Source organism: Octopus sinensis, unplaced genomic scaffold (genome assembly GCF_006345805.1).
Source record: "Octopus sinensis unplaced genomic scaffold, ASM634580v1 Contig10970, whole genome shotgun sequence".
Lineage (NCBI taxonomy): Eukaryota > Metazoa > Mollusca > Cephalopoda > Octopoda > Octopodidae > Octopus > Octopus sinensis.
The window spans coordinates 87,776-111,160 of record NW_021832232.1 but is presented as its reverse complement, the minus strand read 5'-3'; the positions used below and the strand labels follow the sequence as shown (position 1 = coordinate 111,160).

General features: G+C 36.0%; 1 protein-coding gene and 1 long non-coding RNA gene across 2 annotated transcripts; both read right to left on the bottom strand.

Annotated features, from left to right (window-relative positions):
• Nucleotides 1–541: 541 nt before the first annotated feature.
• LOC115228815 lies at nucleotides 542–819 on the bottom strand. Its single transcript, XR_003883263.1, has 3 exons — nucleotides 721–819; nucleotides 633–685; nucleotides 542–600 (listed from the first exon to the last, which is right to left on the bottom strand). It is a non-coding gene; the product is annotated as an uncharacterized LOC115228815 (long non-coding RNA).
• A 13,045-nt stretch (nucleotides 820–13,864) lies between these two features.
• Nucleotides 13,865–17,263, bottom strand: LOC118761253. The gene is made up of 7 exons (XM_036499019.1): nucleotides 17,198–17,263; nucleotides 15,903–16,277; nucleotides 15,472–15,605; nucleotides 15,150–15,252; nucleotides 14,577–14,775; nucleotides 14,382–14,530; nucleotides 13,865–14,173 (listed from the first exon to the last, which is right to left on the bottom strand). Exons 1-7 carry the CDS (start codon nucleotides 17,261–17,263, stop codon nucleotides 13,865–13,867), a joined length of 1,335 nt encoding a protein of 444 aa, XP_036354912.1.
• Between the last annotated feature and the right edge of the window lie 6,122 nt (nucleotides 17,264–23,385).

The following is a 23,385-nucleotide window of genomic DNA, read 5'->3' as shown; positions in this document are numbered from 1 at the left end:
AAAAAAATGTAATCTTCCTTGCACTCTAAAAAACGAAAATAACCAAGAAATTTTGATACAAACCCGACATTATTTAAATCGAATAAAAATTTCCAACCACATTAATAAATCAAATGTAAAATATTAATTATTGAATGCCTACAAAAAATGTAACCTCAAAATATCTCCAAATCTGTCTTTAACTGTTCTCACGAAAAACATAAGTATTTAATGTGAAATTAAGATTCAATAAGAAAATTACAATTCACAAAAAATTGTTTTTTTGAAACAGCAAAATTAAAATTTTCACTTTTACTAATACGAAAGTTGGACAAACACAAAATATAAGTAAAAATAATTTTTTTATTGGTTAAAAAGATAATTGATTATTCGAGAATAATTAAGATTGAGGAAAGAGAAGGTTAATTTGTGCTGATTAAGCAGAAACATAATCTGCTGGGCAGCGTCCACTATCCATGCAAAATTGAGTCGCCCGCATTACTGGATCAAAGTGATCAGGAGAGTATTGACTCTATTAAGGATTTTACATGTTGAACAAACGTAAAACTGCAATCCAATCGCAAGACCATTTATGCAGGATGCGCATGTATCATCTGATTCCTTAAATATATTCAATTTAAACTATTACTAACTTCTTGAATGGCTGTAATTGCACTCTGTGACAAATTCATGAAAAATAGAAATCCTTATAATATAGAATATTACAAGTTAATGTCAAACCTAGTATTGAAAGCATTTTCTGATATAGTCGAATAATTAATATTTTATTCAATGTTATAGGTTAACCAACAAATATTCCTTATTTAACCAAACTAATCAATTCTTTTCAATCAAAAAACCTAAAGTTAAAATTAAAACTTATTTCAATTTGAATGAATCAAAAATAATGTTAATTTCATAAAATACCATTTTAATTGTTATTTTTAAAGTAGATCCAATAGACTAGAGCAGAGGTCCTCAACCGCAGCCCGATGAATTTTATTTGCGGACCCTTAGCTACTTTTTTCAAACTAAATTTATATAGTGAATTATATAGTGAATTTAAGCTAGGTACAGTGGGCCCAAAAAGTCATGGCACCACTTAATAAATTTTAGTATTTTACGTTTTTACCCATAAAATATGAAGTATTTTGACTTTTAATTATTTTTTTTGAAAAATTCAAAAGATTCTGAAAATAATTTTAAATCCTTAAAATATTGACAACACTTATTGACCCTTAAATAACGCTAAAAATTAAAAAAAATGTTTTTCTTTGTCAATTATCGCTACCTCACTATGTCAAAGATTGCCTTCAATCAAAGGATTTTTAAAAAATCTTATTTTGTTTAAAAAATGCTATGCGATTGAGTTAAATGCAAATTTCGAATTAGTAAATCGATTTATGAATACCAATTTTCACTTCAATTCTGAGAAACTGCCTGTCTATTCGCTCGTCCTCTCAATCAACGAATTAGCGTGGATTAATTAGAATTTAATTTTATAACAATAATTGATTAACTTGAAAAAATGGCTCAATAAAAAAATTCTGAGATGAAATTTTAATGATCAATTCCAGGAGTAGAAGTTGTACTTTTACAAATAATAATTGCCTATAAATTATGAATTTTAAAGATAGGCAAAATATTATAAACCTAAATTTAACAATAAAAAAGCATTTCCAGGAAAAGTCAAATATTTTAAAATCGCCTTTCAATAAAAAGAACATTTCCCTCGACAATTTACTCCTTTGCCAGACTACACTCAATAAACGTGTGTTAAAGCGATTATTACGTTAGCACAGGAACAGTCCCACTCAGTCATCTCCACAATCCCTAGCCATTTTCTCAGCCTGACTAAACCAACTAATCACACAATATGACATAATTAGACATTGAGTGTAGCAATTAAAAACAATCAAATAAGTTCAACACGGTTGGATAGGACAAGATCTCTGATGAGGTCATAACGAATAATGAACTGGTCGTCCTTACTAAGATTGACGATATTATTCCTGATAATAAGAGCACACACCACACCTCCCAGTTGTCTGATCTCCCAACACCACCTGCCCCATATTCTCCAAACACCGAATATACACAAATCTGTGCAAATACGGCTTAGGGAAATTGGACTCTGCACAGTCAGGACTACTCACCACCCTTCTCACATTCCTTAAAGTGCCGCATGTTTATCGGCAAGTGGGCCAGTCCATGATACCGAATATACCCCTTTATCAAGTCGTTGAAACTGCCCTCCACACAAACACTACCCTTTCAGAAAGTCCAATTCGTAGGAAGACAGCACATGGTAGTTGCCGAGTTGTTGGTAGTGTTCCATGCAGTCCTCGATCTGCACTCTCAGCCATATTAATACTTTTTTGAGGCGACAACGCAGATATGACGACACCAAATACTTGAGGCGCTCATTCTACGATATTATTGGGTGGGGATTGCCTCCAGTTGGTGAAGACTCACTCGTAGGTCACGTGTTCTTACAGATTTTATATTCTGGTCAATAAGGGTTATTTGGGAGATCAGGGCTGCGACAAGTTCCTCGTTGTGTGGCAACAATTCAGGCGCTAACTTCTCATTCTGGAAAGCCTTTTTACTTGTTGCTTATTGGTCAATATAGTTTTACGATGTAAAGTCGTCTGACGAGTTCTTCTACGCTTATTTCAACTTCTTCACTGTTTTGTGTCACGTCGGAACCACCAGGCATCACGAAACAGAGATTGTTTATTATTTTATTTAATTACTAAATTGTAATATTGCTCAAAATTATTTTGAAAATATTAAAATCAATTAAAAAGATGGAATAATAGATAAGGATAAAGACAATTTTTTAATTCAGGTCAAAATACAGAATGAACAAAACAAGCACAGGCGTCTTTACTCCGCTGTACAGGAGGAACCTATTATATTTTAAAAATAATTAATTAATATTTTTGATATAAAAAATAAATTAAAAATAGTACAAAAATGTATTTCCAAAGTTTTATTTCCTGTGACCAAAATTTTATTGTTGAGTAAATGTCGCAGGTAGCTAAAGACATGGACTGTCAATTAAAGACTGGGTATCATATCTCAACTTACTTCCAGTGATGACGGTATTTCTTTCTACAACGAAAAACCGGCCACTGAAAATAGAAAATGGAGGTCCACAATTCCTGATCGACTGGAAATGTCGGTCAAACTGTGGCCAATAATCTCAAAATTCATCGAATTGGACCTCACCAAAATTCCCTTCCCAATAAACTTCAACGAGCCAATATCCCTCCTCCAGCGAATAACAGAACTGTTAGAATATAGCCACCTTCTGGACAAGGCTGCCTCATTTCCGACTGATCCCGTAATGGAAATGGCCAATTTGTGTGCTTTTGTGGTCTCCTCCTACTCCACCACCAAACACCGTTTCTACAAACCATTCAACCCCCTTCTTTCCGAGACCTACGAATTCGACCGTCTGGCTGATCTTGGGTGGAGGACAATTGCCGAACAAGTCTCCCACCACCCCCCAACCATGGCCCAACACACCCAGTCAGCCGAGTGGCTGTACTACCATGAAATGACTGTCTCCAATAAATTTAGAGGCAAGTATTTGAGGATGATCCCCCTTGGTTGTTTGTGTTGTTCATGGCAGGTCATTCGGTTGTCCACTTTCGGATGAGCGGCAATTCATATTCGTGGAAAAGACTGCCAATCAACGTGAATAATATTATTGTGGGGAAAATGTGGGTTGATAATCACGGGGAATTGACCGTGGTGAATCACACGACTGGACATTCATGCAAACTGACCTTCCATGCCTCCAGTTATTTTTCTACCCGAATAACCCGACTGGTCATTTTGTGTGTTTTTGATTGGTAGGTGACGGGAGATATTAAAGATGCCAGTGGAGTGGTGCAGATGCGTCTAAAGGGGGAGTGGGACAGTTATTTGAGGGTGGAGCAGGGGAATGGAGTGTTTGTTGATTTGTGGAGTGCTGTCGGATATCCGTGAGTGACTGTTGGTTAGTGTTAGGCCGGAAAATGAGAATAAATACCGTTTTGGTCGTTTTGCTTTGCAGTTGAACGCCCACGAAAATGGAGTGGCCCCGACGGACTCTCGACTGAGGCCAGATCAGCGAAGTATGGAGGAAGGAAACTGGGATTTGGCCAGTCAGATTAAACTGAGTCTTGAACAAAAGCAACGAGATAAGAGAAACAATCATTGTAAGTCTTTTCTGGCATTTAGCAGCTTTGAACACACATTGTCCACTTTGGTTTAAATTGATGACAGATGAGTGGACTGGACTTTCAATGTATCGATATATCGGCGGGTATTGGACTGCCAAGGCAAAACAGGATTGGTCCATGTGTCCAGATATCTTCTAAATTACTCATTTTTAAAATTATTTTATTTAATAAATTTACATTTTTGTTTGGGTGCTTGTTTAATTTGTTGATTTTTAAATGTAACATATTTTTAAACTTGAAAAAACTTGTGCATCATTAAGGAAATTAGTCCAGATGTGTTATTAAATTAGATTTTTTAAATATGTCGCGAACTACGCTGGCGACCAGCGTGACCTACATAGTCTGACACTAATTACTCACTCAAGATAATTGCTAAAAATTCAAAAAACTTAACATTTTTTAACTCTATTCATAGTAACTATCTTGGTTTCATTTCGTAATTCGATCTAAATGTTAGGAAAGACAACTAACCATTAATCTGTTATTAGATCGGAAAACAGGAGAAGTGTATAAAGCTATTTGGCGCGTGACAAAAGGCAATGAAACTCATGAGCAGAGAAGTATGTTTGAAAGAATGTGATAACTTGATCAATTTCTATGCGAAAATATCACATAAGGAGCGCAAGAAATTTGACACACTACTCTCAAACAGAAAACTCGAAAAATAGTCAGCATTTTTCTTTTTGTCGGAGAAAGAGGTGTTGGATATTTTGCATTTCACAAAACGACATACTCTCAGTTATTCTATTAAAAATCTTGGTGACGAAAGATATATTTTTCTAACAGCTATTTTCAACTACTCTATCAACCAAACTGTGATACCTTCATTGTGAAAACAGATAAGGTCGATGCAGCAACCTGGAAGACCTAAAAATAACCCCTCGTATTTTAAAACTGTCTCTTTTTGCCCATGACAAAAATTTTGGAGAGGTTTTTGCTTGAAAGAATAAATGAATTTTTTGCTTGTGAAGTGACTCGGGATCATGTAATTATTTTTTTTGTTTTTACCTTGTTCTGAGTACTAAAAATGGTTTTTGGATTTTGTCAAAAGCTCTCTAAATTAAAACGACCAGCAAATCTATATTTTAAGTTTGAGGTATTTTTGTTGACTAGAATTTATTTCTCATAAATAAAAAGAAAAACGAGTATTTGCTTAATTAAATTTCTTCTGAATTTCAACTAATAAAGCTACAAGCAATTCTAATTTTGCAAGAAATTTTAAACAAATAAATCAAGTTGTTCGAGTTTTTCTTTTAATTGCTCTCTCGATGAATTATATTTGCTTAAATGATCAAATATTTCTCGTTGAAGTTGAGAATTCTAAATATAGTTAACAAATAATTCCAGCTTTTTGTTTTATTTCATCAACTTGCCGCATTTTAGCGTTTTCAACGCCTTTAAGGAATTCTTCTATTTCTTGCTTGTCCATAGCGTATTTTTCATTGTATGTTGTTTCGATTTCCTTCATTTTTTTAATTGCAAATCTATTTTGTTGTTTGTTTGATTGAAGAATACTCTGCCGCTGCTACTGCTCTGTCTCGTTCGTTTTTTATTTTTTTTTCTTTCTCATTCCACACTTGGCGTCCTTCCTCGAGATTAGTTTCTAATTCCTTAATTTGCTCTATTCGCTTCTCCCACTTTTCATTGATTTCACTATTTTTATTTTTCTGGCAAAAACTTGTATGCTTCGGTAAAATCGGCCAATTCCTCGTTTAAATCTTGATTTTCCATTTTAAGAGCATCTTTTCTTTCGCTGACTTTTTCAAATTCGGCCTCAAAATTAATTTATGTGTGAATAACTTTTAATTTCTCCAACTCATTTAAAAAAATTTCTGAATCCTGGCTTGTTGAAACAACTTGATTTGTCAGTTTTTTAATTTCTGTATCTCTTTCAGCCAAACCATCTTTGAGTTTTCGGATAATTTCAGTCTGATCATCCAACATTTTTGTTTTAATTTTAATTGTATCATTTAATTTCTATTTTAAAATGTGTACAGAATTTTACCTCTTCTTGCATTTTTCTGTTTTTTAGTTCTTTCTCAAGATTTTCTACTTTAATTTCGATTCGACCTCGATTCGCTGAAAGCATTGCTCCTATAAAAGTTAAACTTTTAAGACAAAACCTTGGTTTACCAATTCCTTGCTCCACAGTGCCCTTTCGGCCCTTAAGCCTTCGATAACTGCCTCCAATCCTTTTAGTTTTCTCTCCAATACAATTTTGCTCTTCAGAATTGTTAAATAACAAAACACTTTTTTGGTTTCCTCATTTTGACTGACTAGAATTTTATGTTTATGCAAAAGATCTTCAAAGTCTTTGCTGGTTTTCTTCAATATCATTAAATATTTTCAAAAAACTTTAAGATCTTCATTTGTGCGGTGTGTTTGATTTGTCGAATCGAGATGTCGCTTTTGTTGTTCCCTGACCACCTGAAAAGTCAAGTTAATTTAATCGAACGTTGGAAAGTTCTGCTATAAGCGAAACAGATTGGCTTTCTCTAGTTTTGTAATTTTCCATTGCCCTTTCCATGTCTGCATTTTGAAGACATTTAGTCTTGAATGCATTTTGAAGCTAAAAGAATATATAATTAATTATTACTTCGTACTGCTTTTGGTTTTCTTCTTCGATATTGAGAATATACTCTTCCTTCTGTTTTTGAATTGACATTTCAAGTTCTTTGATTCTAAAAAAATGTTTTTTATTTTTTACTTTTGGTCTTTTTCGGCCATTTTTTGCGAGTAAAAGGATTTTGTAGAACAAATTTTATCTTGTAAAATTTTTTCAAAGTCCTTGCTGTCTATAGAATACAATCCTTCCTTTTGTTTTCTATAAAAATTAAAAATTACAAAATTTGACTGAAATTCTTGTTCTCTGTTTGCAATGACTTGTTGCAAAGTTGTTATTTGTTTTTTAAGTTTTTCGTTATTACACGTCAATAAATCAACTTCTCGTCGACTTGCTTTCACCTCGATTGTTTTTTCATTTTCGACTTTCATCTAAAAATGTTTAATTTATTTTGGTACTCGGGTTGCACTGTCTCTTGCGATTTGTGCGTCTCTGGTAATTAGTGATTGTTCCAAAGTGGTTGTGGCTTCTTTATACTCTGATAGACTACTCAACAATTCCTCTATTTTTAGTGATTTTTGTTTTACTGCTTCCTTGTTGGCAATTAATAAAAAATTCTAAAAACCTTTTCTGCAATATATTTTTCATCAAGTTCATTGTATTTTTTGACTTGTTCCTCCAAATATTTTTTTAACTCGGAATTAGTAGAACTATATTTTAAGAGTTGTTTTGTTGTTTTTGTAACTTAAATAAAATTAAAAATCTTACTTTTTTCATTAAGTAAATTCATGGCGTGTGTAAGCTTTGAATTTAATTTCTCGGCTCCAATTCGACGTTCTCGCTCCCTTTCCAAATCGTTTGTCAGTGCCTAAAAACAAAGGTCACCCATAGGTCAACATTATAGCAACTAAGAATCATGTTTCTATTTTTTTCGTCAGATTTACTGTCAATGATTTCGTTTTCATTTTCAATTTTTTGTTCATTTTTATTATCAGTTTCACTTTTAGTCGAGCAATCTTTAGGTAAAATGTCAACTTCACAAGATTTGTCATAGCATTTAATGATCTGGGCTTGCCGATCCCTGGAAGGCTCTTTGTGGGAATGTTTTGAGTATTCTGATAATGAAATGTCCGAATCCTGTGTTATTGCTGATAATGTGCCGTCAATCTAAAAGATTTTGGCCATAAAATACAGTTGTTTCATCCGAAGAAAATATGGCATTAATATAGTCGTTGTGAATCTCAATTTGATTTTTCCCGGTTCTCGAATGTCCATCAATGTTGTCTATTTGAGACATTCCCACGATTTTGTCACGATATCCTTAAATTAGTCAAAATCTAATCCTTACCCTTTTCAAGACAAATTGGGTTGGAGACACCGTCATAAGAAAGAGTCAAAGTCTTGAGTGTCCGACAACCCTCGACTGTCGATTTGAATCGTTCAATTCCCGAAATCTGGTTTCCGTGGAGAAGGAGACATTGAAGTGAGTAGTTTTTGTTTGAAAAAACCGACAACCCATCCACCAAATGAATGTCATTGTAAGAAAGATTTAAATTAGTTAAAAGCCTGTCAAAATCAATAGCATTGTTACCGTTGATTGCTGAGGTTCTCGATACAAGTAATGAGATTACAAGCCAAGTTCAGATTCCGGAGATTGTTGAGACAATTAAGGCCTGTTATTTTTGTAATTTGGTTGCCAGACAAATCCAGACTTTGTAAGAACTGGGTTTTGTCTAAACCACTAATTCTGGCTATCTTGTTGCAATGTAAATTTAATATCTCGAACTATTTTAATAAATAAACCTGCAAAAAAGGTGATATGTCTAAGCTTTCAATGGTGGTTATTTCTGATCCAACTTTGCTGACATATTTTTGCTGAATTTTGTCGTTCATTCTGTTTTATTTACCTCGATTGATTCCGTTTCTTAGCAATAGTATTTTAAAATTTATTTTTTATATTATCAGATTGGATATATTTTAATTCTTTTAGTAGGCCCCGAAGGCCTGCTCACTTTGCAGCCGACAAAGTGGGCCACAGAAGTGGTTCACTCCGCCAGACAAAGATTTGGAAGAATTCCTCGCGGTGGATGGCTTCATATAACAAGGGCGTTCAATGAAAAGTTTCAGACCACTAAATCAATATTGAATGTGAAGTCACTTGTGAGGAGTAGTATGAAGGAGGACTCATATCTATCTGGGGAAACCCAGAAAAATATGTCTTCTAAAACGGAAATTTCTCTTTCAGGAAATTGCTTAATTGAGTTTAATTTCAAATCGAACAAGTAAAATTAATTCCACGCGATTTACGGACGCCGACCAGGAAAGTTCCCTATCAGCTTCTTGATAAAGAAATTTTGACTGGCATAAATGCTTCGATTGGAGAATTTATGAAAGCAAATCAACCGGCTAATCTTAATGACATTGCTGACATCCTGGCCAAAAACCCACCGCATCAGTCAAAGAAGTGAGTGGATCAGAATTATGAACGCGAAGCTTGACAAACTTAGGAAGTAACTAACAATAACAAAACGAGTAAATCATTCAGCAATGAATTGAGAGACATTTTGAGCTAATATGGATACAGGAAGGCCATAAAAGGAGACTTATTTAGAATTGTCACCTGCATCCATGATGTCACCCGGAAAAAACTGGCAACCCATGAAACAAGGAAAAAATTCCGGAGGGACAATATGTGTTTTGAGCTTAACAGAAGGCAGTTCTACAGAAACTTGCCTGAGAAAAAGAAGAATACGGAGTTTATGTTTGACCAGAGTCAGTGTCTTTCATTCTGGGAGAGTATTTGGGTAAAACAAGAGTCCGTGTGGGATTCGATTTTATTAGATATTCGGGTCACTGGTGTCGAGGACACAACTGGTGATTTTTAGAAAATACACACCTGATGAGTGGTTTTATACCAGAATTATTTATCTTATATCAAAAAAGAAATTTTTGACTCACCTAAGGACCTGAAACCAATTACTTGCATGGCAAATTTATATAAACTTGTAACAAAATGTATAAACAAAAAATTGTTTGAGAAGAGAAGGAATCCTGAAGGCCGTCAGATCAAAGAAAACACTCATGGCCACTATCAAGGAATTCCTATGCAGAAAAGACCAATTTGCAACTCCGGAAAGCCTCAAACTGAAGGATTTGCAAGGAAAGCACTTAATTGAACAGATACGAAAAAAGCCACTTCACTCGATTTTGTTTAATTGCTATGATGATTTAGACATGGATCTGAAGGAATCGTCCTGGTGGTTATCTCATGGGAATAACTCTCCAAGGTCAGAGGGAATGCTGTGTGTGGTTCAGGACTGCAACTTATGTCGAGAAATTACATAAATATGATTTTTTTGGCAATTACATAAATACGATTGAAGTCAATCCACAATGCAAATGTAAACGTCGTACCACTGGTTCTCACATGGGATGGAATAGTATCCAATACAAGTCCATGATTCAACTCGTGCTTATGTTCAGACAATCGTGATCAAAAAAACCCCGGAGAGCATTGTCCGGAATATAAACTCTTAGCTACGGCGGTGAATCATCCAATCAATGAACGACTAAGTGGAGAAAGCAGCCACCACGAGACATCAGAGGAACCTGTCGAGAATACGGACGCTGTATCCTGGCCTATAAGTCTGGCAGAAGGAGGCGGATCGGAAGCAAAGAGGAGGTTCCAAGTCAATGAGGCCAATATAGTAATTGCACAGTGATAGAGGATGTTTATTGATTGCTCTAAATAAATTGACTGAGTTAAATTTATGTCAATGACTTTCTTCTTTTATTCGTCTTTGATAGTAGATTAATATATCCATTTCAGTCAAAGACTCAATTTTATTTTGGATTCTGTTTCCAATTCGATTTAATTGGATCTTTCATTGTAATTTGTCGATATAAACATTGCGAGGAATATATCAGAGTTGAAATATCTTCAATACTTGTAAGTAGATTATTTGATGTATATTAGGACAGATTTTGTGTAATAAAAAAATTTTTAATACGAAACAAAAGGAAATCAAATACTACCCGCAGAGAGAATTGAGAAACTATTCCCCCTAAGAACTGCTATTGAGACAGACTCAAAGAGCCAATTGTGCTTGTGTGGTCTTTTCTAATTTATCCGAGGCGACGGCCTCTCTCGGCAAGTGACGCTGGTTCGAAAATGAATCTGTCCGAAAGAGATCCGTATTTATTGGTTTTGCGAATCTCAGCTTTCGTCGCCGTTGTCTCGATCGCGAACGCGAGAAGGCATGTTGACGCAAAAGTGTCAGAGGATTTTTCAGACGATCGCTTTACTTGTACGGGAAGGCCAGACGCTGTCGGCCTCCTGTCATCTTTCTGTTGAGATCTGAGGGCTCCACCCTCACGGGATACCGGTTAGGACAGATATTGCAATAATCGTAATAATTATTAAATTATTTATTCAATATTTAGTATATATGAAAATATAATTTTTGTAATTCAAATACTTTATCTGTGTAACCTTGGTAACCTAAGAACAAATAAAGCAATATTTTTAGATTAAAAATGACTAATCAGCCATATAATCATAAATACAGGGTAAACTAATTCTCTAAATCACGAGCCGCCTTCTCGTTCTCGATATGAGCCTTACTGCATTCCCTCACAAATTACTCAAAATTATAATCCCACAGAAATTAATGACTGGACGTATTTATAACTCTCATAGACATTTAGAAATAATTTTCCAGAATACGAACCACAACACCAACCAACGGACATTAAATATATATTCTCCGCTCCCGTACGATTTTAATTTTATTTTCTTAAGAATGTATTCATTCCAGACTTCCCTGTCAACAACACTCCAAAACAGTCCGACAACTCCCAAGAAATCAATCCCAATTTCAAAGAAACGGTTATTATGGATTTTACAATTTCTAGTCTAAATGGCTCACCGAAAAGTTTGAATATTCCGAGGGGGCTTCCATTGCTCGGAGCACTATTTATATTATGTATATGAATTACTGCAACATGCGGGGAGAAACCGCAATGAACCAAGCATCTTTTGGGAAACTCGTAAGAAACACTTTTTCTCCAATTTCGACAAGGAGACTGGGGACTCGGTTGGCCTTGATTTTTTAGTTTTCAGAGGTAATTCCAAATACCACTACTACGGAATTCGACAAAAGGTCTCTTCTATGGGATTGGATATTCGGGAAAACGAGTCTGTGAAGTTAAAAGAGGCGTCTTTAAATTCTCCGTGTTCACATTTGGCTCGATTTCCAAATATTCCCTTCACTGTGCCACCTTTTTGCTCGGAGGATGCGTTTGTCTTTGTATCCTTATACAAAAATCACTTGGCTGTTGTTTTTTGGTTTGATGTGTTATAGAAAAGTTATGAACATTTTATCAACCGTCAGTTTCCTGCTGTTTTTGAAGTTTGGAGGCTTTTTTGGAATGGGGAATTCTCGCTGGGAGAGGCAAAGTTTTTATTTGTTTTTAATGCACAGACTGCAAAAAACTGATTTGAATTCCCTGATTAAAAGAAAATTTATTCTTTCATTTATATTCCAGACTGATTGTCTGTTCTTCCAACATTTGCTCGATTCGTTCATCCCCGACGACCTTGCATCCGGTAATTGATAGATAATATTTAAGGATTGTTTGATGGGTACCACACTTTTTCTCAACAAGTCAAGGAACAAACAAAGTCCGTGTTGATGTGTCTCTCCAGTCCTCTCCTTATGACCATTAAAGTAGTATCGGGTGTGCCGTTTACAAAATAGTGCAGTGTTGCGTCCTCCTTTGTGAATTTTTATAAAGTACGACTATCCTTGAAAATTCTGTCAAAAAACGTACAAAAAATAGGCGACTGTGGTGGAGAAAACGAAATTATGATTAAAGAGATTGCTGCGATAGATTTTGATCATATTCGAGTCTATTTTTCTGTTGATTCATAGACTCAAATGAAATGGTCGTTAAGGTGCGAGGAAGAGGTTCTTGTCTCAATTCAAGATCATTTTTTCGCGGGAGTTAAACTTTTTATGAATTTGACTGAATGGCAAAAATGGGTTTTGGACGTCATTGATATTTTCGTTCGGTTTCCTGATGAAAATAGTTATCGAACTTTGATTTCATGTTGGTCTTTGTTTTTGTAAGTTTTGATGGTCTGATTTATAGGGCTTTGGTGGTTCGAGAACTGGTTATTCTTCGGTCGTCGGTTTTGTGGAATTTCCAACTTTTTCATTATTTGTGTCAAGATTACATGTACTATGTGTGCAGGACAAGAATGGGATACAATCTTAAGATAGTCGCTGCTGAGATGATATCCGAAAATGTCTGTTCTGATCGCCTGGGAGATATTTTGGAGTATGTTTGTAGAGAATAATGCATTTTTAAATATGGTAACATTTTCTGCCGGTTTTATTTTTGATTGCTGTGTTTATTCATAAATTTTTGTTAATAAATGTTAAATCAGTCCAAAAACTTTTTGCAAACAAAATATGATTTTAGGCACACGTAATTGATTTTCATGTGTTATTAATGAAATTTCATAGTCAAAAATAGTTAAAATTGATAAATAAATATTATTTGGTTGTTATCTATGTTAGTATACTTTTATTTATTATTCTGATTTCCACGTTTTTTGATGTCGTCCCCAATTCTATTAAATATAAACTAAAGCAAGAACTTACTCCAACCAAATTTGGTTATAACATGTTTGGGCTAAATATTTCTTTCTTTTTTTCTCAATCAAGATATGTTTGGGGATGTCGGGGACTAATACATCAATCACTTTTTGGATTGAAAATATTGTTTTCTATAAATAATACGAAAATGAATTCAACTTCGAAAACAATTATAAAAATCAGTCGAATCGTTACCAATTTCCAATAATAAGTTGTATGAATTCCATTTTGATCTCTTAATCCATGATATCTTCAAAATGAAGAGTAGGTTTGTAAAACCTGCAGATTTGACCATTTGAATCGACGTGAGTGGCCAAGCTCATATTCACATATCCTTGCAACTGGGGATTATACTCATATCTATAAAGCACTCTTTCTAAAAAAGTGGATGTGAATGCAATTAGTAGTGCCTACAATGTTATCAATCAGACTACTACGTTAACTAGGACGCTCATCCTGACTAAAATGTTCAGAATTTCGTTCCAAATTCCAATATTTTTGCGTCTTTCTGCAATTGGTCGTCTGTAGAAATTCATAAATTTGAAAGCGTCAATTCTGATTTCGAGCATGTTGTTGATCAGAGAAAAAAGAGGCAGAATCGGTAATGCCATTGCGAACATTGTAACTAATCCAAATTGCAAAACTAGCGAATTAAAAGTGATTTTCACCCATTTCCAAATATTCGTCAAACAGTCCGGGATATTCGGCAAGAAAATAATTTTTTTCCCAGATTTCTGAAACAGGAGTCAACTTTCGGTTTGTTTTAATCCGTTTTTTAATAAATCTAATATTTTTATAGTTTAAATTCTCACGGAATTAGAACTTCGCAAATATTATTGACAACGTGTGTACCAATAAGAATGATTCCGAGTTGGATACCTAAATCGTACATGCAGCCGTTTTCACTGCACTGGTTAATTATTTGGTTATAAATCGATTTACTTGTTCCAATCTAGTCCCAAAAATTTTGTTGTAGTGTCCTGGGTATCCAGTAAACCTTCCCTTGAAGAATGCAATGTAGATTAAAGGAGAACAAAAATTGACAAATTGAAATATGAATCCTTTTACTGCATAATTGTTTTCAAAATTTTCTTGAGTCTTGTGCATTTCTATAAATATTCATTTTAATTATCAAACCCCATTGAGTCAGTTTCTTTGCAAGTATCATGTAAACAAGACTCAACAATTTTATGATTATAAAACTTATCGTCGCTCCTGTTAAGGAAGCAATCAGTCGCGACCACTTGTGGACGTTACTGTTGTTTTTTGCAATTACGGCGGAAATCGTAGAGCGATACACAATCACAGAAATCCCAGAGATCAAGACATTAACAACCTAAATCAACATATTTAATCAATTATGTTAAGTGATAATTTACGTGGAAATGTTATAGGCATTTTTCCCTATGGCAAGGGCATTGATTTATTTACAAGCAATATTGATTCGCGTATTAACCATGAATAAGAGAAATGACCAAGAAATAATTTTTTTTCTTATAATTTTTGATGCTTTGATGAATGGCTCTAATTGGCCAGTCACGGGATTTGTTTTCTTCGATTTGGATTTAGCCGCATATTGAGGCCGGATTTTCTTCTAAAAATTTATTGATAAAAATACATTTTCTGTGTCGACAATGTCACATTCCCAAAGATGAGCATTTAGTCTACTCTGTCTTTTCCAAAGTTCTAAAAAAATTATTGCTAAATTACATAAAAATGCAACAAATTACCCGAAATTGTGATAAACACAGAATACAAAATTGTCCCGTCGTTGTCAAACAAATATCCAATTTTATTTTCAGTGCAATAGTCGCTTAAATTCCAATTTGAACATGTGTCACAAATTGAGCAAATAGTGTAATTTCCGTAGCAAATGTCATTTCTAGTCGTGTGTCTTTTCCAAATAAATACAGGGGAATAAAGTCACTCGACGTGACGGCGCCGTATATGATGACTATGACTCCTATCAATGCCCCCGTAGCCAAAAATGACGTGTAAAACCCTGAAAAACGACAATCAGTTTGTACCTAGCCACGAAAAATACATAGCTACATTTTCCCCGAAATAGTGCCGAATATATTTGAGGGGCTGCTTAGAATAAATTTTGCTGAATGACGCCCATGATTTGCGCAAGATTCCTTTGACAGAAAAAGCAGAATCCGATCTCTATTCTGGTGATGCAAAAAATAGTTTGATCACATCATGAAGAGGATAAGCAGCTTCAAACACGTTCATCTTGATCAAATGGTTGATCCCAACAGTCGAGGGGTCACTCACGTCGCATCTGCACTCAGATATGATTTCCCAAGTTATTCTCTGCCTCTGCTTAAGAGAGAAAAATGTATCTTGATTGTTAATACCAATGTATCTAGACGGTCAATCAGACACGCACTTGTCTCGATAACGATTTATAAAGGGGACACTGATTGTTTTCGACCGCGTTTTAAAATTCTTTTGACTTACAAACCTTTTGATTAAAGTTTTTCCTTGGTAACTCGTCCGCGACTGGAACATGAAATTGCAATGCCAAACCTCGACTGATATTGGAAATTTCATTAGTTCTGCGTATTTGCACATTATTTCAAATGGTGTAAATATTTTTACAAATGTCCTTTCGAATGTAGAATTTTCCTTAAAATATTTGCAATTTATGACCGATTCTATTTCGAGTCCCATTAGCTGTAATTCTTTCAGAAAAAACTCTCGAGTAGTTGTATGTTCTTTGTCGCTATTTTTATATACGATAACAAAATCTTTAACTTTAAACAAATAAAATTTACCAATTATTCTTTTTTGATCTTGAAAATAACAAAGCTGTCCTTCAAGATTTTTTAATTCCTGCAAATTTAAAGCATAAGAGTTTATTTTATAAAACGAATCAAAACTCACAAATAAATTCATTTGAAGTTTGTTTAAATTGACTTCTAAGCAACAAATTGATTGAGCTTGATTTAAAATAAACATGAAATAATTAATATTTTAATAATTTTAGTTACCTTCATATTCTAGTGTTGTTAGCCGTAACTATTTTTTTAATTAAATAATCGGGAATTTACGAGACATACCCCAAAGGCAAATTTTTTAACAAATTTTAATTTATTCAGTAAAAATCACAAATTAAGAATGTGCCTATTTCGTAGATCTTGTTTCGCCCTTAGTTACATCTATTATTGATTAGTCCCAAATCATTATGTTTTTACTTTAGGCAGTAATAGTTAAAAAATAATAAAATTTTCTAATATCTTGATTTATTCCTAAAAACAACGAGATTCTAAGAAACTGGTCAATAATTTGCGAAAAAAATAATAAATTTATTTAGCAGAAAATAACTTATCGAGTAAATTTGTATGAAAACTAGTATCAACGAAGCAGAGCTACGGAACAACACTATCCCGACACAGATTATAAATATTATAGCTTTGCAATCTTTGAGTACATTGAGCTGGCAAACTAACTGATAGAAAGAAGACCAAATGTAGTTGGAAATGACTTGTTGATATTGTGGGATAATCATTAAGGAAAATTGGAATAGTCAACAAGTATTCAGGAGTATAAAATTAAATAATAAAGAAAATATTTGACTAATTATAACGTTTTTTTGATTTGGACTTTTTCCTTCCTTTGGATCGACCTTGAAGCCACTTCTACGACTACTAAAAAAAGTAAACATTAAAATTCTGTGGAATCCACATTTCCTGAGCCAGAAACTCGTTTTTAAGTTGATCAGGAATAATCTGGAATATAAAAAAGCCTGTTACCGCCCAGAAGGTCTCATCACATCCAAAATTCTTGCGAATCAAATACAACTTGTCCTCTCTCCCCATAGTCCGCCCACACAATATCCAGCGGAGTGTGGAAAGACAGTACCTGAGGAGGACAAATGGAAAACAGAATATCCTCCAAATGAACAAACTATCCCACGGACTGCCCAAAGAACAGAAATACTCCACCAATCATACTTCAACAGGTGGGTGGTGTCCTCTCCAACCATCACGTGAGCTCGGAAGACAGGATTGGCCAGAGCAGTGGCAAGAGCAGTTCTCCGATTGAGTTGTAGTGAGTAGTACTAAAGATGAGGGGAACAGTCACCTGGATGAGGGAGGTCACCACCACCAGACTGACCACGACCACACGAATATCCACTTTCGGTGACGTCCTCCGCCGATAGTAATTAAAATAATTTCGATATTTCTCGCCTGAGTAGGGAGGGTGGTGTACTTGGGTGGGACAGCATGTAGTCGTAGTCCTTCCGTGAGTCCTCGTGTCGGAGTACCTATTGTGATCTCCTCGCCTTCTACCTCGTAGGCGGCTGTTATCAGTCTGAAGCGGTCGGAGGAGGAGTTGGGGTTACTGTCGGGATGCCATGCAGCAGCCTGTCGTCGATATGCTCGTCTGATTTCACTCTGGGAATCACAGTTAGTGGTACTCTCGAACAGTTCTGTGGCACTCCCAGGACTGCCAAATCAACATGTGGGAGTACCTTCGTAGCAGTTATCCTCTCCACAGTACACATTTTGAAGTTTTTGTTTGGTTGGGTTGAGTAGACACCACACGACAACAATCAACATATTAATAAATAATTTGTAATAATTTTAATAGTTGTGGTCTACTTATAACTCAACTTGAAACAATCAAACTGAAAATTGTGAAGCGACAGGTGGGTGGTGTCTTGCCTAACGGAGTTCCCCAAGGCTCGGTCCTTTCACCTGCCTTATTTAACTTACATCTGTCAAATATCCCGACGAACAATAATACTCTACTTCTCTCCTACGCTGATGACTTAATTTTTGCCTCCCGCCACCAAAACATAATCACGCTTCTGGATTTCTGCAGGAACACATGAACACTCTTTCGTCCTGGCTGAAATGCAATCTTCTTCAACCTTCTCCTTCCAAATCATCTGTTACGCTATTCACAACTGACCGCCGTCAGTTCAACTTAGAGCCTAAACTATTCCTAGACAACACTCCACTCCCAGTTGAAAAATCCCCCAAAATCTTGGGTCTGATATTTGATTGCTGTTTGTCCTTCTCGAAACATGTTTCATATATCTGTGGAAATCCCAGAAAAACTCAATGTGCTCCGAGCTATTGCGGGGACTTCATTTGGGCAGGATAAGGAAAGTCTAACAACTGTATACAAGCAGTTTATTAGAACAACTATGAACTACGCCATCCCTGCTTGGGGTTCCTGCTTATCTAATACAAACCTTGAAAAACTTCAGAGAACTCAAAACTCAGCATTACGAATTATTACCGGCTGTCTAAAAACGACACCTACCGACCACCTACATGGGAATCGAAAATCCTTCCAATCAGTGACCATTTTGAAATGCTCGGGCTGCAATTTCTTGACAAATGCCGAACCCTAAATCACCCTGGCTACTTCCTCTGGCACTCCACTAACAACAGGAGAATAGTTCCGACCCTCGCGGACAAAGTCCGCAAGCTTATACGATCCCCTCCGGACATTAACCAGAAGGGGATTCACGACCTGGTGGCTACGAGGGCAATCAGATGTCTTGGAATAAACAAGCTTCTGGGACGCCTTCCGCCGCCAATTAATAAGATCGAATCCTCCCTCTCAAGAGAAGCCCGAGTGAACTTGGCTCGTCTCCGCTGTGGCCACCATACTGGCCTACACGATTATCGCATAAAAATCGGTCTTGGTGAAATAACCCCTTCCTATTCCCTCAACGACCTTTTCTCCTGTCCAGGCCCGCCTTCTACTTCCTCGGAACACCGGATCACGATCGGGGATCTTTGGGAGCGTCCGACATTGGCCCTAACGTTCTTGTTAGCCACCGGCTTCCTTCAATTGAAGGGGCCGGGGGTAAATAAATAAATAAATAAATTGTGAAGCGACAGTTCATGTGGCACGACTCATTTGGATGTGCTGTTTATTCTACCCATGTCCTTGTTATATAAATGAGGAAATAAAATATTTCCCAAATCCATCGATTCTGTTGATTACAACATTTTACATCGAGTATAAGATATATCTGAAATTTGGGCTCTTTGGTGCCTGTGAGCTTAGGTCTTAAATAACTTGTTTAAATTGAAAACTTACTGAAAATTTTTTTATTACAAATGGCAACAAATCATACTTTTATAAATAGGAAGTTAATTTATTAAGACCGAAAATAGTTAAGTTCCAGCGGCGAGGACGCAGTGTGCGTTGCCCCGAACAATGGCCAGGCCGATGCGCTGGCGGAACCAGAGGCTCTCTCTCGAGTCCTTGAGCCTTCTCCCGATGGACTGCCCGACCTCTTTGAGGAACGAGTCAGTCTCCTTTCCTGCAACTCCAGCGGTCTCCAGAGCGATTGCCGTAACGCGGTAGCGGTCCGCGAGCGAAGAATATTTATGTATTTTTATCTTTTCGGCGTGGTTTGCAGCCGAACAAGGGTTTGCCGCAGAAGAATGGATCCTCGATTTCGAAAAGGTATCCACAACGGTGACATCCCATACAAGGGCCTTCCCCGACGAGTACGGGAATATTGTCATCCCGTCAGGCCTTTTGCCATCTCCCCGATCGAGTCCGACCGGTTCGAGGAGGCACGAATGGCCCGCCATTTCGAGACCGGCCTAATAAATTAACTTCCTTTTATAAATGAGTTAGCAAATGCAGGATTTTAAAATGCAGGATTTTAAAACCAAACTCACTCATTCCAAATATAAACGTGTCAAATCAAGAAAATATTTTTTTAATTTTTTGGCGGGAAGGTTTTAAGGACTTCATTATTGAGGATATTCTTGATATGTTAGTTTTTTGGGTGGAAGATTTTTGGAAACCTCATCATTTTAGGGGGGAAAAGATTTTGAAAGAATTTTTGCCAATTTTTTTCTGGATTTTAAAGATTTATTAATTTCACATTTCTTTGTCAGCTGTATTGTTGGGGAATGAAAAATTTATAGTTCATAATGTCGTCCTAAGTAATTTCTATTTCCAGTCGAATTACCTTATCCTCAGAACTATTTTTAGAACATAATGTTTTGTTGTGTACATAAAAGAGCCATAGGGAGCCATCATTTATAGTTTGGATGATTTATATTCAATATCCCCTTTAAACGATTAATCAAAAGCACTCGTGGCAAGAAATGCACTCTCCAGACGATCCCGTAAGATAGGTCAGGGTTTTCAAAAATTCCCTCAAAAAAGTCATGATTGACCAAATCAAAATTGAATTTGTATTTTTATACATTGGTTAAAGATTGTTGCTTTCAAGCCTTGCAGCATCCGAACGGGGCTTTATTGATTGTCACTGATTAGTTTTCCTCGAGAATGCCTTTGTTCGGGGGTATTGCTGGGGAGAGAGTGGTTGATTTTCGTCCTTAAAGTCGTTGATGAGTAGTCTCTACCTCTCAATAACACTCTTTAGAAGTCTTCGCAAGCCTCCTTTTTGCCCAGAGGAACTTATTGGAATATAGTCGGGACCCCATCTAACAATCCCTACACTTGTTGAGCAAGATCGAAATTGTATTCCCAGAGGTAAAGAATGATTCACGTAAACAGTTCAGGCAGGGTTGTGTTAAAGTGTGGAGTCAGAGTCTGGAAATAGAGTGACCGGAGAAATGTAAACAAGTATTTGTAAGAGTATTAATTAAGTTAGGCCATTAAATATTAAGAGCGAAGGTCGGAAAAGTCAAAATCCATTCCAACAATTTCCTTCAGCTGAGCATGATACTCATCAAATTTGTCAGCTAAAAAAGAAGAATAAGGCCCAATTAAGCGCTCAAAGGCCTCCACATCCAAGACTACATTTGAACACAAACAAGCGTACATGCACAAACAACGGGAGTCTCTGCGTATACTGACACAACCCGTGGTTTGTTGAATAGAATTGCCAGTTCTAAGAATTATTATCCAAAATGTTTGAGAGAGGGGTCTGGAATACCTCCAAAGTAGTCGCCCTGGGTGAGGCGATTCACGACCTTCTCTTCATTCATATTTCCAGGAACAGACGCTTTGCAGACAACATCGCCCGACTCGATGAAATAAATTCCATTTGCTTCGTCCCCCTGGAATGCATAAAAAGTAAAACTTGTTTGATTATTTGATGGCCTTTTTCAAATTGGTAGGTGACAAGAGCGTCGGTTATCTTGATGGTGTCATACTCCTACAATATACAGATCACAAAAAACAGGCAAGGCGGAGAGAATCTTGACTTTATTGACGAGATTCTCATAGACCTTCCGCTTGTTGAATGCTCCCCGAACTATAATTTTTTTGAAGGTTTTCCTGTCCTTGTCAATTAGACTGTTAAACAAAATACCATGCACCACAGAATTCCATTATTGACTGCTTTAACGGTGGCTGCCCTCGGCTGGTTGTACATCAAAGCCAACTCCCCGAAGAAACCACTGTTGTTGTATGTCAGCACTTTGGACTGCGAGCCGTTGGACATGGTTTTAAAAACGTCGAAAACTCCACTGAATTTGTTGAATATTGAATTACTCTTCTATTACATAAAAATAGTCTTGGTCGTCGTTCTCTTTGACGATGATCTCCCCTTTGCTAACCTGCAAGTATACTCCATAAAGAAATCACTTTTTTCTCAAACATTGCGTCGAGGGTAGCGTTCAAGTCGGCCTAGAAATTAATTTTTCAAAAACCTCGCTCAGGTTCCGAAATATGAGAATATTTCTAACATTTTCTGTGAGTCGTTTTTTTTGGTCGTTGGTTTTTTGATAGTATCGCTAGAGGACTGAAAAGTGGATTTCAACCAGTGGTTCATCATTGTCAGCATCTTCAATCGATGGATCGTATGGTTCAGCCGATACTATAGGATTTTTGAAAGTCTTAAAAAACCTCCTTTCCTTCTATCTGGTGCAGCTTCGGTCACTTAAAAGTCGATATTATTATAAATCAATAATAAATATAGCTTTATTGAATGCATTACAGTACTGGACGGGAATTTATTAGGATATGGCAAATTATGTGAAAATGTGATCATTATAGAGAATGTTTATATTTAATCATTTTAAGCAATAAACAAATAATAAATAAAAAATAAGAAAACTCCAAATTGCAATTATAACAATATATCGGAGCTATGCTATTTAAGACAAAAGACAAAATAATCAATAATCAATGCTTGACGATATCGGTTTTGAATAATTCTGTACTTTGAGAAAAGAATTTACTATTTTACATAAAACAAGATTAGAACTATTGACTTTCACCACGAACCTCCTAGCACGAAACTCAAGCTTGGATGATTAGACAAGCAAAATGTGTTATCGTCGTAAATCGATCGTGAAATGGTATAATAAATCAGTAATGGTTGAAATATACTTTCAATCAACATTATAGGTCTTGCAACATATTTTCCAAAATGCCCACTTTTTTATATACTAAAATACATATTTTTTAGGTTGGATAAAAGAAAAAGTAACTCAAAGAATAGTCGAGAGCCTGAGGGTCGGCTCAAGGACGTATTGCTTATTGAATGGAAGTTTCCGAAGAACACGGCGATCGAGATTCGCTGAAAGAGCCAACTCGTCTTATTCCGGTCGTTTGTTTTTGAAATGCCCACTTGATTTCTAATTAGAAATGATTTGTTTTTTTTTTTTTTTTTGGTCAAAAAGTTAAATGTAATTAACAAATAGTTATTAACTAACTAAATTTCCGGCCTCGTAAATGGAAACACAGTTTCCACGTACTATGGCCAAGGAAATCCTTTCGAAAAGCCACTTGGACTCGCGTGGGTCTCCCCGTTTATGGGAGATCATGCGGCCAAGCTTTTTAGAAAGGAAAGAGACTTTTCGCCGATGACGCCGGAAGTCTCGACGGCGATGGGAGTGAACAGATACCGTTCAGAGAGCTCCTTGTACTTTCCAATCTTCATCTTCTCGTTTTGCGAGAGACTGAGCCAGGCTCGACAGCTGAAGAAGGAAGGTTGAGCTCCGAGAAAGTGTCTGAACACGTCGCATCCCATAACAGAGAC

Excerpts from the sequence above, each read along its gene's own strand:
- LOC118761253 (XM_036499019.1), bottom strand. The coding sequence starts at position 17,263 with ATGGGGAGAGAGGACAAGTTGTATTTGATTCGCAAGAATTTTGGATGT. Across the intron at positions 15,253-15,471 it reads GTAGCTATGTATTTTTCGTG|CGACTATTGCACTGAAAATA; the intron begins GCTAGGTACAAA and ends TTGGAATTTAAG. Across the intron at positions 14,174-14,381 it reads TTGGGACTAGATTGGAACAA|AAATCTGGGAAAAAAATTAT; the intron begins GTAAATCGATTT and ends CTCCTGTTTCAG.